This window comes from Hyperoodon ampullatus (genome assembly GCF_949752795.1).
Source record: "Hyperoodon ampullatus genome assembly, chromosome: 10".
NCBI classification, from domain to species: Eukaryota; Metazoa; Chordata; class Mammalia; order Artiodactyla; family Ziphiidae; genus Hyperoodon; species Hyperoodon ampullatus.
Window position 1 is genome coordinate 82,949,743 of NC_136923.1, and position 15,086 is coordinate 82,964,828.

The window sequence follows — 15,086 nt, forward strand, 5'->3', positions numbered from 1 at the left end:
GGGAACAGTTACATAGAAAGGCTTCCCTCAAATGCTGTGATTTTCTCTGATGTAGTCCATTCAGGGCAACTTCCTGAGGCAGAAAGCAGGATGGAGAGTGAATCAGGAGGGAACATAATGATGTCTGGTACAGTATAAAATAGCACTGATTCAGAGGAGAATGGGAATACTAAGCCTCCGGGAGGGAGAAGGAATGTAGAGCCTGTGGGATGCTGTTTGGCAATTTTGTCATCCCTGAGCCCACAGGACTAGCAGCTCCTTAATTCTTATCTTGGGAAATTTTCTTGATCTCTTTAGGCCTATGTTTCTTCTATCTATTAGCTGAGGGAATTAGCTTCATGATCTCTAAGTTCCTTACTATAGTCATAGCTACTGTGACCAGGTCCTTAGCTACATGATCTTTAACTCTAATGGAGAAAAACCTTACTTTACTTTGATTTTTAGATGTGAATGTTAGTCTGCAGGTATTACAAACAGGTCTGTAGGGAAAATTTTGGACAAAAGGTCTTAGTGCTTTCTGACTAGTAAGTGGAGTCAAACGAATGAGGTTGTATAGGTAGTTAATTATCACAGGCTTGGATAAAATTAACATACTACAAAGTTTACAACTGTAATAAAGTTTTCTATCACAAATATTTAAACATATTGTTACTCTCATGATTACAAAGTAACAGCCTTTGGCATTAATAGAACAAAATCTTTCAGTGTTACAGACAAGTTCTCTCCCCTTAGCAAGTGGAGAGGCAACAACTCAGCTTTATAATAAATTACAGACTAAGCGTTAAGTTGTGGTAAAATAGTCACTCTTTTTCATCTAACAAGCTGTAATGGGTGATTCAGAGCTTTGGGTTCTCAGCCTGGGTCAACAGTCTTCCGTCCTCTCACCGTTCATTATTAAAGTGTTCGCTGAGGCTTTGTAACCTCTGACTCTGGCTGTTTTCTAGTCAAAGCTGTCAAAGGAAAGTGGGATCATAATGCCGTTTCTGCAAGAACCCTTTAAGAGAGGAACTGTCTTCATTTTAGATGCGAAAACTAGCCCAGCTGCGATTCAAACCATGTGACTGACTGAACAGCCGCTGCCCTTCTCACCTCTCACTTGGGATTCTAACATTCCCTTCTGTGACGCGGAGATCGCAGACCGGGGAAGGGCACTCAGGGATCGGCCCTGAAGCCCTGTGTGAGAGGGCCGCGCGCGCCGGCCGGAAGCCTGGGCGTCGGCGCGCGGGAGCCCTGCCCTCCTAGGCAGGGTCCCAGGCGGGAGGCGGGGTCGGGGCGGAGCCTGCGGCCGCGGGAATCCCAAACCCGCCCCTTTCCCCACCCCTCCATTTCTCGCCATGGCCCCTGCACTGCTCCTCGTCCCTGCTGCCCTCGCCTCTTTCATCCTGGCCTTTGGCACTGGAGTGGAGTTCGTGCGCTTTACCTCCCTTCGGCCACTTCTTGGAGGAATCTCGGAGTCTGGTGGTCCGGGTGAGCGGGAGGGACCGAGGATGAGCTCTGGGGTAGGGAGGTGGAGCCGGAGCAGAGGGAGCGGGGGCGGGGCTTGGAGACAAATGACAGGGGAAGTCCAGGAGAGGGAACTAGAACCGTGAAAGCCGCCGAGACGCTGCAGGGGAGACCAGAGGGCTAAATTAGGAACTCAGGGATTAGCGGTTTGGAGAGGCGGGAGAGTGAGGACTGAGGGGGAGAGAGGGCGATGAGCAGAGTATTCTAAGGAAAAGCTTCGTAAAGAGGACTATGGAGAGTGTTATAAAGAGGGAGCATTTGGAGAACCGAAACAAGAAGGGCACTCCAGCCATGCCTTTCCTGACTGACCAGCATGAATCCTCTTCCCCAGCTCTGAAGGAGGCCTGGGGAAGAGGGAAGAAACAGGGAATAGAAAAGTGAGGTGGGCAAAGCCTAGAGAGGAAGCATTAAGGCTCTTGAAAGCATTAAGGGACATGGCCTGGGGTCCCAAGAGGAGATAAGGGTAGGGAGTTTTTCCCACAGTCTTCTTGATCTTTTGTCCCTTTCTCCAACTCCCGCTAGATGCCCGCCAGGGATGGCTGGCTGCCCTGCAGGACCAAAGCATTCTTGTCTCCCTGGCTTGGGATCTGGGGCTCCTGCTACTATTTGTGGGGCAGCACAGCCTCATGGCAACTGAGACAGTGAAGTCATGGATGTCCCGGTACTTTGGGGTCCTTCAGAGGTCACTGTACGTGGCATGCACTGCCCTGGCCTTGCAGGTATGAAGCCCTGGCAGCTGAGTCCTCAAGGGAAACAGTCTGTGGGAAGGATTCCGTCGACTGGAGAGGCAAGGACCTTAGGCTTCTGATAAAACATGGGTTTAGGAGGAGAACTAAGGGTGTTCAGGACTGTAATCTCAGCTCCCATTCCTCCACAGTACATATCCTACTTCTTCTCAAGAATGCTGTACTGCTTGTCATTCCCCGAGCATGATATGTGCATTCTCACCGTTGCAACTTTGTTCACGTTGTCCTGCTTGAGATTCCCTTGTTAACTCCTCTTCAGTCCTATCCTTTCTTCAAATCACTTCCTTAGGTCGCAAGAGAAAGCTTCCCAGTCAGTACTCATCTGTTTCTCAGTGGGTGCTTGGCCTAGGCTACTTTGTGTACCTATCTGGTGACTCTCATCCATTCTTTAAGTCCTCAGAGACTTAAAGGACTTTAAGTCCTTGTAGAGACAAGTCATTCTTACATACTTGGGACCCCACCCAGCACCCTCCATATGTTGAACATGCTCATGGTAGAGGCGGGGAGAGCAGCAGGCCAGCCTGGGATGGGGGCAGCCTCTGGGTCTAGGTCTTTCAAGGGTGGGCTGCTGGGATACCCAGTCCCTCATCCTCCTTCAGCTGGTGATGCGGTACTGGGAGCCCGTGCCCAGGGGCCCCGTGTTGTGGGAGGCTCGGGCCGAGCCATGGGCCACTTGGGTGCCCCTCCTCTGCTTTGTGCTCCACGTCATTTCCTGGCTCCTCATCTTCAGCATCCTTCTCGTCTTTGACTACGCAGAGCTCATGGGCCTCAAACAGGTGAGGCTCCCAGATCCCTACCCAAGACCTCTGATCCTTTCTAGAATACCTCTTTCCCCTCCAAGGATGTCCCTCCTCCTCCCCTACTCTTCCACCTGCCTCTTGCTTTTGACTCCCTCACCTCCCTTTCTTGTAAGATAGTCTCCCCTCAGTCCTCCCTCAAAGGCTGGAAACCATGGGCTTCCTGGGCCTGGGGAAGTTTCATGGACCAGAGATGAGGGTCAGGGACCCCCGTCTCAGAAGGGTGGTTCCTGGGCCTGCGTTATAGAAGGAGCGTGCCTGGAAGGGGAGGAAAGAGGCAGCTAAGTTGCGACAAGGGCTTGACTCCATTTCTAAGCCATTCTCCCTCTCTTAGGTGTACTACCATGTGCTGGGGCTGGGTGAGCCTCTGGCCCTGAAGTCTCCCCGGGCTCTGAGACTCTTCTCCCACCTGCGCCACCCAGTGTGTGTGGAGCTGCTGACTGTGCTATGGGTGGTGCCCACCCTGGGCACTGACCGCCTCCTCTTTGCTCTCCTCCTTACCCTCTACCTGGGCCTGGCTCACGGACTTGACCAGCAAGATCTCCGCTACCTCCGGGCCCAGCTGCAAAGAAAACTCCACCTGCTCTCCCGGCCCCAGGACGGGGAGGCCGAGTGAGGGGCTAACCCTGGTTCCAAGCCCTGTACTTCCTTTTCCCCTCCAATTCCAAATCCCCTTAACATCCAGGCCTTGGCTGCTTCAGACCAGAGGCCCAAATCCATGGACTGAAGGAGCTGTCCCTTCCCTTGCTTGAGCCTCCACTCCTTGGGTCCAGCTCCATATCTTAAATTCTGAGTTTCAGCCATTGGACTCCAAGGGCTGCTTCTCACCAGCCAGGAAGAGGGAGTGGGGAACTTATCTGTCTCCTCAGAGTTTAGGGCTTGACCCTCCATTAACAACCTCCTCACAAGAAGGGTCTGGCCTGACCACTCCCCTGGTCCTATTTCTGGCCTCTGCGCCTCAAGGATCCTCTTCTCCATGTCTAGCTCCCCTCCTGGGAGCTGGACCAAGGTCTGCAAGTTTGACGATAGTGGCTGCCCCATCAGGCTCCACACCTTGCAGCTGCAGCCCAGCCCCACCGTCTGGCCTTTCCAGCTCCCTAGGCCCTGCCCCAGGGCTCCAGACTCATGAACCTAGTTGAGCGGATTCTCCTGCTCTTAATTCGGGTGACTAAGGGCTCCCTGCTCTCCCGAGTAACTCGCGCTACAGGAAAATAAAATTCAGCCTGGTTTTTCTACGTGTGGCATGCAGTCTGTCAGTGTCTCTCAAGCTGCAGGGCTGACTCTGGGAAGGACAGGCGAGCCAGACTCGAGTCTGGGCATCGGCAGCGCCCTCTGATGACCGCTGGGTGGCGGCCACTCCCCGCGGACCCCCCCCCCCCCCCCCGCCGCGCACCTTCCCGGAGCACCCGGTCTCCCTTCCTCAAAATCCCCCCATTTCCTCGCTGCAGACTTGGGGACCCTCGGCAGACAGGTTGAAGCGGAAGAGTGGGGCAGCGGCTCGGGTAAGGGAGCTAGCTTCCAAATCCGTTGGCTTCCGAGCGCCGCTCCTGCTGCCGCCCCCTCCCTACGGGTCCCCCGCAGCCCGGCGGCCGCCCCGGCCCCCACGGTAACAAAGGCTGGCCCGGGAAGGCAAACGCGTGGGGAGGAGCGGCAGGAGATGGGAAGGGCGGGCCCGGCTCGGAGCAGCTGCCGCTTCCTCCCCAAGTCCCTCGAGGGGCCTGAGTCACGGGCCGCCGCCCTGGGTTGGCGAGCTGGGGGCGGAGGTCTGGACACCTGGGTTATCCGGGAGCCGGGTGAGAGGCCCTGGGGACAGACGGCAGAGGGCCAGGGCTGGCGGCGGGAAGAGAGGAGACCCGGAGCCGAGTCCCACGCGGGGTCGGAGGGAGCGAGGCTCCGCCCCCTCGCCCGGCTCCGCCCCGCGCCCCCTTCCCTCTCCCCATTGTCCTCAGACAAAGCGGCCGTCTCCCCCCGCCCGGCCCCCTGGTCTCTGTCTCCGTCCCTCTTCCTTGGCTCCCTCTTTGGGTCCTCCTCTCCCTCCCTCCTCCCCTCCCTCCTGTCTCCGGATCTCCCTCGATCCCTCTCTCCTCCTCTTCCTCTCTCCTCCGCTCTCCGGACGTCAGGCTCCTTCGCTCCCCCTCCCCTGGGAGCCCCGCGGCGTGTGAGTTGACTGAGGGGCTTCAGCCTTGGGGAGGGGGTGTCTCCTCTCCCGGCCCCGGCCCGGACCTTGGGCTGTCTGTTCTTTGTGCCGAGATTGCCTGTCTGTGCGGTCAGAGCCGGGTGGGGATGGCCGGCTATGTCGGGGTTCCGTGAGAGCCCAGACCCGGGCACGGGACTGGCAGGCTCCGGAAAAAAGAGGTGCCGGTGCTCCGCACGCCTGGGTCCCGGGGCACCGACGGTGGGGGAGGCAGGCGGTGGTGCCGGGACCGCGTTAGGGTGGGGGTGGACGCCAGGGTTCTGGGAACGTGCTGGCAGGTCCGACACCCGGGTTCCGAAGGTCCCCGGGGGAGGGTATTTCCCCTGACACGCCTCGGGGCGGAGTGCGGGGCGGAGGGGTGGGGGCTGGGGGGCCGGAGAGGCGTGGCCCGAGCAGAGCTGGAAGGGGAGCCCGGACCTCCTGGGCCCACGCTGAGACGCGCCGGGCTGCAGCCGCGGAACCCCGTCGCCCCTCTGCCCCCTGACTTCCCCTTCTCCCTTAGACCTCTCCACTCTCCGCCCTCCCACCTCCCCGACACGCCCTCAGGTCCCACTGCCCCCTCTCCGGAGGGATTCCCTGACCTCTCTTCCCACTCTCACCGCTCCTGGGGTAGCGGTGAGGCAACCTCGCCCGGACCCTGTCCCCCTCTCGCCCAGCCTCTCCTTTCTCTCTTCGCCCTCGCGCCAACTTCCCTCGTTTTTCTCTCTTCTCACATCCTGGGGACTGTCTCTGATACCCAATAACCTGTACTGACAAATCTGACTCCTGCCTCTTTGCCCTGAATCTCCACTCTTCCTCTCAACCCATCCCCCGACCGCCATCAACTTGACTCTTAGTTTCCCCTTCACTTTCTCAGTTTTTCCCCTTTCTCTGCTCCCCGCTCTTTCCCTCTGTCCTCACCCTCAGCTCCTCTACCCTCACCCTCAGCTCCTCTGCCCTCCTCTGTGTCCCACCTCTCCAGCTCCACTTCCTCCCCTCCCACCCCCATTCTCACCCCCTGGGCCTCTCTGGAGCCTCTCCTTCCTGTTCTCTGCCCCCAGCGTTCCCCACCCTCCCCAAGGGGACCATGGCCACCATCCCGGACTGGAAGCTACAGCTGCTAGCCCGGCGCCGGCAGGAGGAGGCAGCCGTTCGTGGCCGGGAGAAGGCAGAGCAGGAGCGGCTGTCCCAGATGCCAGCCTGGAAGCGGGGGCTTCTGGAGCGCCGCCGGGCCAAGCTTGGTCTGTCTCCCGGGGAGCCTAGCTCTGCGCCTGGGACTACGGAGGCTGGACCTCCAGACCCAGACGAGTCTGCTGTCCTCCTGGAGGCCATTGGGCCAGTGCACCAGAACCGATTTATTCGGCAAGAGCGCCAGCAGCAGCAACAGCAGCGGAGTGAAGAGCTACTTGCAGAGAGACGGCCTGGGTCTTTAGAGGCCTGGGAGCGGAGACCCAGCCCTGGGGAGATGCGGGATCAGAGCCCCAAGGGAAGAGAGTCAAGAGAAGAGCGGCTCAGTCCCAGGGAAGCCAGAGAGAGGAGGCTGGGGATAGGGGGAGCTCGAGAGTCGAGCCCCAGGCCTTTGGAGGCTCGAGACTGGAGGCAGAGCCCAGGAGAGGCTGGAGACAGGAGCTCCAGACTGTCAGAGGTGAGGAAATGGAGGCTGAGCCCTGGAGAAACTCCAGAGCGGAGTCTGAGACTGGCAGAGCCTCAAGAACAAAGCCCCAGGAGAAAAGAGGTGGTGGAAAATAGACTGAGCCCAGTGGAGTCAGACAACCAGAAGTTGGGCCTGACAGAGGCCCATAAATGGAGGCCTGACTCCAGAGAGTCTCAGGAACAGAGTTGGGTACAACCGGAGGCATCAGAGTGGAGGCTGAGCTCAGGAGAAGAAAGAAAAGACTGCTCAGAGGAATGTGGGAGACAAGAAGACAGGCCAAGTCCAAGGATGGTCCCAAAAGAGATTACAGCATCCTCAGAGACCCTGACAAGGGAGGCTCCAGAGAGCAGTTCTGGAGGAGTGGAGGCAGCAGAACAGAGGCCCACCCCTGCGGAGGATGGCGAGAGGGGCTTGAGACTGACAGAAGGGTGGAAATGGACGCTGAACTCTGGGAAGGTTCGAGATTGGACACCCAGGGACACAGAGACTCAAACTCAGAAACCAGACCCTCCAGAGTCGGCCGAGAAGCACCTGAGTCCTCTCGCTGCAGAGGCTGGAGAAGGGGAAGCTGAGAAGGAGGAGGCAGGGGCTCAGGGCAGGCCTCTGAGCGCCCTGCAGAACCGCTGCTCTGTGCCCTCCCCCCTCCCACCAGAGGACGCTGGGACTGGAGGCTCTAGACAGCAGGAAGAGGAAGCAGGGGAACTCCGGCCCCCACCAGCAGCCCCTCTGTCTCCCCCACCCCCAGCCCCACCTGCCCCCCAGTCCCCTGGGGATCCCCTCATGAGCCGGCTGTTCTATGGGGTGAAGGCAGGGCCAGGGGTGGGGGCCCCCCGCCGCAGCGGACACACCTTCACAGTCAACCCCCGGCGGTCCGTGCCCCCTGCAGCCCCTGCCACTCCGGCCAGCCCAGCCACAGCTGACGCTGCAGTCGCTGGGGCTGGGAAGAAGCGGTACCCAACTGCCGAGGAGATCTTGGTTCTGGGGGGCTACCTCCGCCTCGGCCGCAGCTGCCTTGTCAAGGGGTCCCCTGAAAGGCACCACAAACAGGTAGGGAGCAGCCAAGTCAGACTCCTTAGAAGCCCACTTGTCAGCTCTCTGTGGGCTCCTGTCTCTGTCTCATACGCCTGTATTCTTGTCTTGGTCTATGCGTTCCTGTTGATTCCTGCCGCCGCTCGTCCTCCCCTGCGCACACACCCTTCCTTCTCGCAGGCCTTCTTTTCCATTCACTTCCCAGCCCAAGGAGGCCGCCCCGCAAGCAAGCGCTGTCCTGGGTGTGTCGCTCTCAGGGTGTGCCCAGGCTGCTCACCCTCCTTTCCCTCAGGCTCTGAGCCCCCAGCCCCCCAGTTCTTTCCACTGCTGAGTCTGTGACCCAACCCAGGCCGTCTGGTGGGAGACCTGAGCTGAGGCCACAGCCTGGAGCCTGTGAGGGCTCCGCAGGGCAAAAGCACTTCCAGCCTTCCAGGCGGGGAGGATGTCGGGGCGGGAAGCCTGGGGAGGTGGAGGGGTGGCTTTGGGCTTGTAGAGAGAAGTGAGCGGAGGAGGGTCTCACAGACCCGAGGACGAGGACGAGGGGTGCGGAGGAGGGACACCGCAGGACAGCAGGGGGAGGGGAGTGGAACAGGGCTGGCCGAGGAGCAGAGAAGGCTTTCGAACCCCGAGTCTGCCCCATGGCAGAGACGCACACAGAGGCCATTTGAAGTGGGTGACCTCGAGGTTGCACACCCCCAGCTGGGTCGCTGCTTCAGACAGTACTCCCTTCTCTCTTGGGACAAGAAAAGCCTTCTCCTCTTCCAAAATACCCCCTCACCACTCCCTCCCTGTCCTTCCTCCCTGGGCTTCCCCTCCCTCCCCAGAACTGGCTCAGCAGTTGGTTTTCCCCTCTCTTCCTGCCATCCCGGCCTCTCCCTCCTCTTGGGGTAGAAAGAAAGAGAAGTGAATTTGGAGGCACTGTGCTGAGAGCAGGGAGTACAATGGGAGTTAAGGACGGGGTGGGGTGGGGGCAGGGTGGGGGCCGAGGCCAGCAGAAGGCGGCAGCGCAGGGAAGTTGGGAACAGCCAAGCTGACTTCTTCCCCTGGCCCTGGCCCTGGCCCTGGCCCAAGTCCTTCCCCATACACCAGTTTCCAGCTTGAAAAACTCTAGGAAAGAGAGGTCTCTGCATCTAACACATCTCTCCAGAGACTGGGAAGACCTTCCTAGTCTCCAGTCCTCATCTCATGTGTGACATCCTCAGACTTGTTTTTTGTGTCCTCAGGATCGGTGGGAAAGCACAGGGACCAAAGCTTAGGGTCACTTGAGACCCCAGTTCATCTTCACATGAACCTTAAGCTCCCATCCCTGAGCCGTGGTCCCTGAGTCTGTCCTGAGCTCTCTGACTGCTACCAGCCCCTTCCCCTTCAGGCTGGGCAGATGCAAGGAAGTCGGTGAGGAACGACCAGGGCGAGGTGTTCAGAGAAGTCACTTCCTACTGTAGAGGGTGGCTTGTGCCTCTGGGGAGGAACAAAGAGGAGAAGGCATGAATTTGGGGGCCCAAAGCCCAGGGACTGTCTGAGCGCGGGGCAGGACCTGTGAGGGTGACCATACCTCCTAGGTCAGGGAGCAGGGAGCCGGAAGCAGATCGCCCAAACAGGAAGCCTGGGGGTGGGGGGGCGGAAGGCTGGTGGGGCTGAGTGGCAAATGCAGGGCCATGGGCCTGCCAGAACTGTGCTCAGGATGTGGTGAGAGAATAAGGAAGCAGCGGCTCGGGGTGGGGGTGGGGAAGAAGCAGCACAGAGTTCTCTAGGCCCGGACACCTTCCCCTCGGCTCTCCCTCAGGCCTTCTCCACTCGCCCAGCACCCTGCTCGTCAGGGACAGGCATGTCCTGTCCCCAGCTGCCAGAGCAGGAATATGAGGACCCTGCCACCCAACACCCCCCCCCACTTCCCTAAATAACTCCTGTTTTGCAGGCTAATTCCATCAAATGTATCCCTGCCACTGGGAGAGAAATCCCAGCCCTGCCACTGGAGCCCAGGGGTTGGGCTGTGGCTGGTGCCCTTCCCCAGAGGCCCCTCTGGCAGGGAGACCAGCCCCTCCCCTCTCCAGCCCCCTTGTGACCTTATATAGCTGATGAGAGAAGTGAGTCACCCCCTCCGTACCCCCCACCCCACACACCCCATGCAGGCTGTGCATTCCTGAGAAGCCCAGTCAGAAGCTGGGGCGGGTGGTGAGGAGGGAAGCAGGGTGGGGGGAGAGAGACAAATGTGGAGGGAGAGCAAATAAAATGGATCCTTTTCCAGAGCAGATAATAAACGACGCAGCTTGTTATCTCAAAAGGTGATATGAAAAGAAAACTGAAATGGGTTCCCAGAAGTTTGGGTAAATCTGTCAGCAATAGAAGTAGTTCCTTTTGAGAAACTGGGATATAAGGGGTCTGGTTCCTGTCACTTGATTCTACCAGCCAGCTGTTCAACAGACACAGACTGGGGGTTGACTGTGTACAGACTGGACTGCCCCCGCCCCCAGTATTCCCCCAGTGTTGGTCCTCTGTTGGGACCACATCTGAGGTCTGGATGAAGCCTTCCTTACCCATTGTGGCAACTTCCACGTTTCTATTGACAGCAGACACAAATAAGTAAATTCTCTGGTAGGTTAGGTTAGAAGGTGGTAAGTGATTATGGGAAAACATTAGAACAGGGACAAGTGGAACCTAGAGGGCCAGGAGGTAGGAGGAGCAAATATGACAACTTTATAATAGCATGATGCAGAGAGAGGGCGCCATGGCGATATTTGGGGGAAGAGTGTTCCAGGCGGAGGGAACAGCCAGTGCAAAGGCCCTGAGGTAAGAGTGCCCCTGGTGGGGCTGGAGGAAATCACAGCCAATGTGGCTGGAGTGGAGGAGGATGCTGGAGAGGAGTGGGGAGAGGCACACTGGGAGCCCCCTGTAGGCCTTGGCCAGTCTCTGGCTTTTGCTCCCAGTGAGGTGGGGGCCAATGCCAGGTTTGGACCCAGGGAGTGACACACACAGTCTCTGAGTTCTAGCTTCCCCCAGGGACCCAGGTGTTAGCAACCACCTGTCCAGACACTGTCCTGGTTTCTCTCCTCATACCCCAGTCCCTGCAGAGACTCAGGGGTGCAGGGCTCCAGCCCCGAGTTTCCCAAACAGATGCCAGAGGAGGCCTGGGGAGATCATCTGGACCTTTCTGAGCAGTTCACATGGAATCCTCCTGTTTGTCTCCTTAATCGCTTTGGCTCCCAGAGTTAATCCCACCCTGCCCCTTCCCCCTGAGCTTCTTAGGAGGGCAAAGGGGAAGGGTAAAAAGGTAGTGGGAGCAGCTGGGGCTCGCCTGCTCTTGAGACAGTATGTTTAGGAAGGATTTTCTGCCCCGTCCAGATCCCTTCTGGTCATTTGCCTCTGTCTCTGCACATCCCTTCCGGTGCACTCGCCACCCCCATCCCACGTTTGCCCGGACTTTCCTCTCTGCCCCTGTCACCTCCCCCAGCTGCACCTTTCAGGCACTCAGGCTCGTCTTCTCCCTGTGTTTTGGGGAGAGTCTCATTTCCTCTGGACTTTTCTGTTGGTCTCCGCTACCCTCTCAGACCCAAGACCCTTTCCTGTGGGTCCACTCCAGCTGGAGGAGGGGAGTGAGGGGGGTGAGAGGGGCTGGTGACCAGGGTCCTGGGTTTCCCCTGAACAGCAAGGGGCCGGGGCTATGGAAACCATTGTGCCTGTCTTTGCTTTTGGCGGGGATCCCTCCCAGCCAGCTCTTTCCAGCTCTTTTCAAATCTCACCTCCTCTGGGTAGCCGTCCTGATTGCTCCCAGGGTGCCCAAAGACTCAGTTCAGATCACAGGACTTATCTCCATGTTTTTAATTTGTTTTTACCCTTCTGCCTCCCACACTCTAAAAGCAGAACCTTGGTTCTGTGTTACTCACTTCTGCCACCTGGGCCCCCGCCAAAGCTCAGGTCAAAGTCAATGTTTTTGAAATGATATGATTGAAGAGGGAAAATCTGGGACTGGAGAGAGAGTACTGAAAGGAAAACTGGCTTCCAGAGTGGCTGGGGAGGACAAAGTCAGCGAGTGCCCAAATCCAGTCCCCACTCTCCATCCTGCACCTGTTACCCTGTGGTCTTCCCCCTGCTGACCTCGCCTCCTCCCCCTTTCTCTCCCACCCTCAGCTCAAGATCTCCTTCAGCGAGACAGCCCTGGAGACCACGTACCAATACCCCTCCGAGAGTTCGGTGCTGGAGGAGCTGGGCCCGGAGCCTGAGGCCCCCAGTGCCTCCAGTCCCCCAGTGGCCCAACCCGACGACGAAGAGGATGAGGAGGAACTGCTACTGCTGCAGCCGGAGCTCCAGGGCGGGCTGCGCACCAAAGCCCTGATAGTGGGTGAGCGCGGGCTCCGCCGGCCCGACGGCGCCCCCTGGTGTTCGGAGTGGGCACTGCGGTCCAGGAGGGAGGGGGAGGATTTAATGTTGGCGCTTGCAAGGGTCTTGGCAGGGCCTCTAGCCCAACTGCTCCTTTAACAGATGGGAAAACGGAGGTCCTGGGAAGCGAAGTGCACGTGAGGTCTCCATATTTCAAAACCAGGCCTCTCTCTGAGCGCTCTAGTGTGGTTAAAAACACAGCGTTTGGATCAGACAGGCCTGAGTTTGAATTCCACCTTGTCTCTTAATTGTGGTGTGACCTCAGGGAAATCACCTGACCTCTGGCCTCAGTTTATTATTGTGACATGGGGTTAATAATAACTACCCCTTGGAATTGTTGGGAGGGTTAAGGAATCTTTGTAGAACACCTAGGAACTATGGCTGGACATCAAATTACTTAACCTCTCCTGGGGTTATTGTGAGATTAAACGAGTTATGAGAATGGCTGGCACAGAATCCAGGCTAAATGAGTGATGGCTGCTGTTACTAGTAACAGGCACTCAGGATGTGGAAGATATTATAAGATTTCCTACATGCCAACTGGCCTTCAGTGTGGGCAGTGGGTAGGGAAGGCGGGAAGCAGAGACCCTCACTCATTCTCTATCCTTAATGCCTCCTCTCCCACAGATGAGTCTTGCCGGAGGTGACCCTCTTCCAACACTGGGATATACCTCCCTCCTTCCCAGAACTGAAGATCCTGGAGCCCAGAAGATTCAGAGCAGACAGACCCTGAATATGAGCCTGGCAGGGAAGGGCAACCAATATCTTCCAACTTGCTTTCCTCATCCTGTTTCTGGGGGCGGAGGCAACTGCACAGTTTCCACCCTCAGCAGACATGCTGGTGCATCCTAGGTGATCCAAGATCCCCATCAAGTCCTTGGGAGGAGCACAGAGCTCGCGGGGTGCGGTGAGGGGGTACAGATGGAGCACCCTCTCCATCTCCATGGGCAGGATAACTCTCCCCACAGCCTTCCTTGACTCCCCACCACCCCCTGGGGCTCTCGGGATTTAAGTACCCATGTCCCTGGGAGACCTGGCCCCCACTGCATTTACAGGCACCTCTCCCTCCTGTTCCTTAGGTCACTGCCCCTTTGTTTACAGCGCCTGCCTCCTCTCTTGACCACAGCCTGGTTTACAAAACCCCCCAGTTCCCAGCCCCACCTGCCAAAGTTCCGGGTTTACAAGCCACGTTTACTTGTGTGTCCACATAGAATCCTCTCCCCTGTCCCCTGAAGTCACCTCATTGGGGTGACCTGGGGGTATGGCTTCCTCCACCTTTGCTCAGTATTACTGTCTCAGTTTTCCCCAAGAGGGAAGGCTGGGAACCTTAACTCTGTATCCCCCTCTAGTTATTTAATTCTGTTCCTCCTAGTGGTTCACAATTGAACTGAATCGCGAGGGTGTGGGGTGAGTAATGAGGCACCTCAACTTTCTTCCCCCAATTCTCCTTCCTTCTCAGTTGCCTGGCTTTTTGGTTTTGTTTGTCTTTTTTTAACTTTCCGTAATAAAGTGGAGCTCTCTCCGACTCTCCTGCTGCTGCTGCTTTAGAAAAAGTGCACGTTGGGGGTGGGGTGGGCTCTGGGCTCCTCATTCCAGGCCTCTCCCTCCCATCTTCTTCTTAGCCGTGAAGAGGAAGCAGCCACGGCTCTGGGAGGGGAAAATGACGAAGGTGAACCAGGAACTCAGCAATGACTTGTAGAAAGGGCTCTGGGAGAGCCTGGCACTGGTTTCTCAAAGGACTAGCAGGTGAAGGACTGGAGTTTTGTTGTTGTTGTTGTTTGTTTGTTTGGTTTTGGCTGCGCCTCACCGTTTGCAGCATCTCAGTTCCTCAACCAGGGATTGAACCTGGGCCTCCGCGGTGAAATCGCCAAATCCAAACCACTAGACCACCAGGGAACTCCCTGGTTTTTTTTAATTCTCTTTTTTTGTTAGTCTAGGGCTGGTTTGAGAAAGGGCAGTTGAAGCATCCACTAGACTGGAAGTACCATGAGGACAAACTGTGTTGGTTGGGTTTACTGCAGCATCCCCACGCCTGGCACCTCGTAGACACAAAAATTTATTTTTAAAATGAATGACTGAACAAATGAATGAAAAGATGAAAAGAGCTAAAAACTTGGAAGCAAAGGACACTCTGAATTGAAGGATTCTGGTATTCAGAAGCCTAGTGCAATGCAAGCAGCCAGATAGTACGTGATTAGTAGTGGCTAATCCAGGGGATTTTCCTCCAAGACTCAGGACCATAAATAATGTCTCCTGAAATTGCTGCAAGTATAGTGTATGTACAGAAGTGCAGATTCCTCAAAAGGGTCTCCTCTTACAGACAATGGGATAATTCATGGCTTTGTGGCCCAAGTGTAGTTGGTATTGGGAGGTTTCCCCATTTCAATGAATTTTTATTTTCTACAAATGTAGAATATCTGCATTTTACTTATCAGTCTTTTTTTTTTTTTTAAGTTCTCCAGGCTAATAAAGACATGGTTAAGTAGTTGTAGTCCTTCTATCACTAGAGGATGCTCCTCCCAGACTAGTCAGAGGAGATTCCTCCTTTATTAAAAACAAAGTGTATTAGACAAATTGATCTTAAACATACGCCGAAGGTCTTTAATTTACCAGCAAGGGAACAAGCAAGGTGTCAAAAGAATGAGCCACTTCAGAGAGGATGTGGGTAGGAGGGAAGCAGGATACTTACATTAGTAGCTAATTAGGTAAAGATGCTGATCAGTTGTGACCCAGGAAAGCAGAAGCAAGAGGCTCTGAGGCGCCAGGGGTGTCCACAGTCCATTTCAGAAATAGAAAGCAGTGCATTCAAG

The 15,086-nt window shown here is 56.5% G+C and overlaps 2 protein-coding genes across 5 annotated transcripts; both read left to right on the plus strand.

Moving 5' to 3' along the window:
* Positions 1-1,334: 1,334 nt before the first annotated feature.
* On the plus strand, positions 1,335-3,662 carry NRM (nurim; the record flags this gene model as incomplete). 3 transcript variants are annotated; one of them, XM_079713249.1, is made up of 4 exons in its annotated part: positions 1,335-1,467; positions 2,026-2,222; positions 2,831-3,025; positions 3,381-3,662. In XM_079713249.1, the coding sequence occupies 4 exons, from the start codon at positions 1,335-1,337 to the stop codon at positions 3,660-3,662; spliced, it is 807 nt and encodes a 268-aa protein (XP_079569375.1). The 3 variants fall into 3 exon arrangements, with proteins under 3 accessions (XP_079569375.1, XP_079569376.1, XP_079569377.1); XM_079713250.1 differs by having other exon boundaries at positions 2,849-3,025; XM_079713251.1 differs by lacking the exon at positions 2,831-3,025.
* A 2,644-nt stretch (positions 3,663-6,306) lies between these two features.
* Positions 6,307-13,801, plus strand: PPP1R18 (protein phosphatase 1 regulatory subunit 18; the record flags this gene model as incomplete). Of its 2 annotated transcripts, XM_079713217.1 has the most annotated exons (3): positions 6,307-7,920; positions 12,028-12,238; positions 12,904-13,801. In XM_079713217.1, the coding sequence occupies 3 exons, from the start codon at positions 6,307-6,309 to the stop codon at positions 12,921-12,923; spliced, it is 1,845 nt and encodes a 614-aa protein (XP_079569343.1). The 2 variants fall into 2 exon arrangements, with proteins under 2 accessions (XP_079569343.1, XP_079569342.1); XM_079713216.1 differs by lacking the exon at positions 12,904-13,801 and having other exon boundaries at positions 12,028-12,375.
* Positions 13,802-15,086: the final 1,285 nt, after the last annotated feature.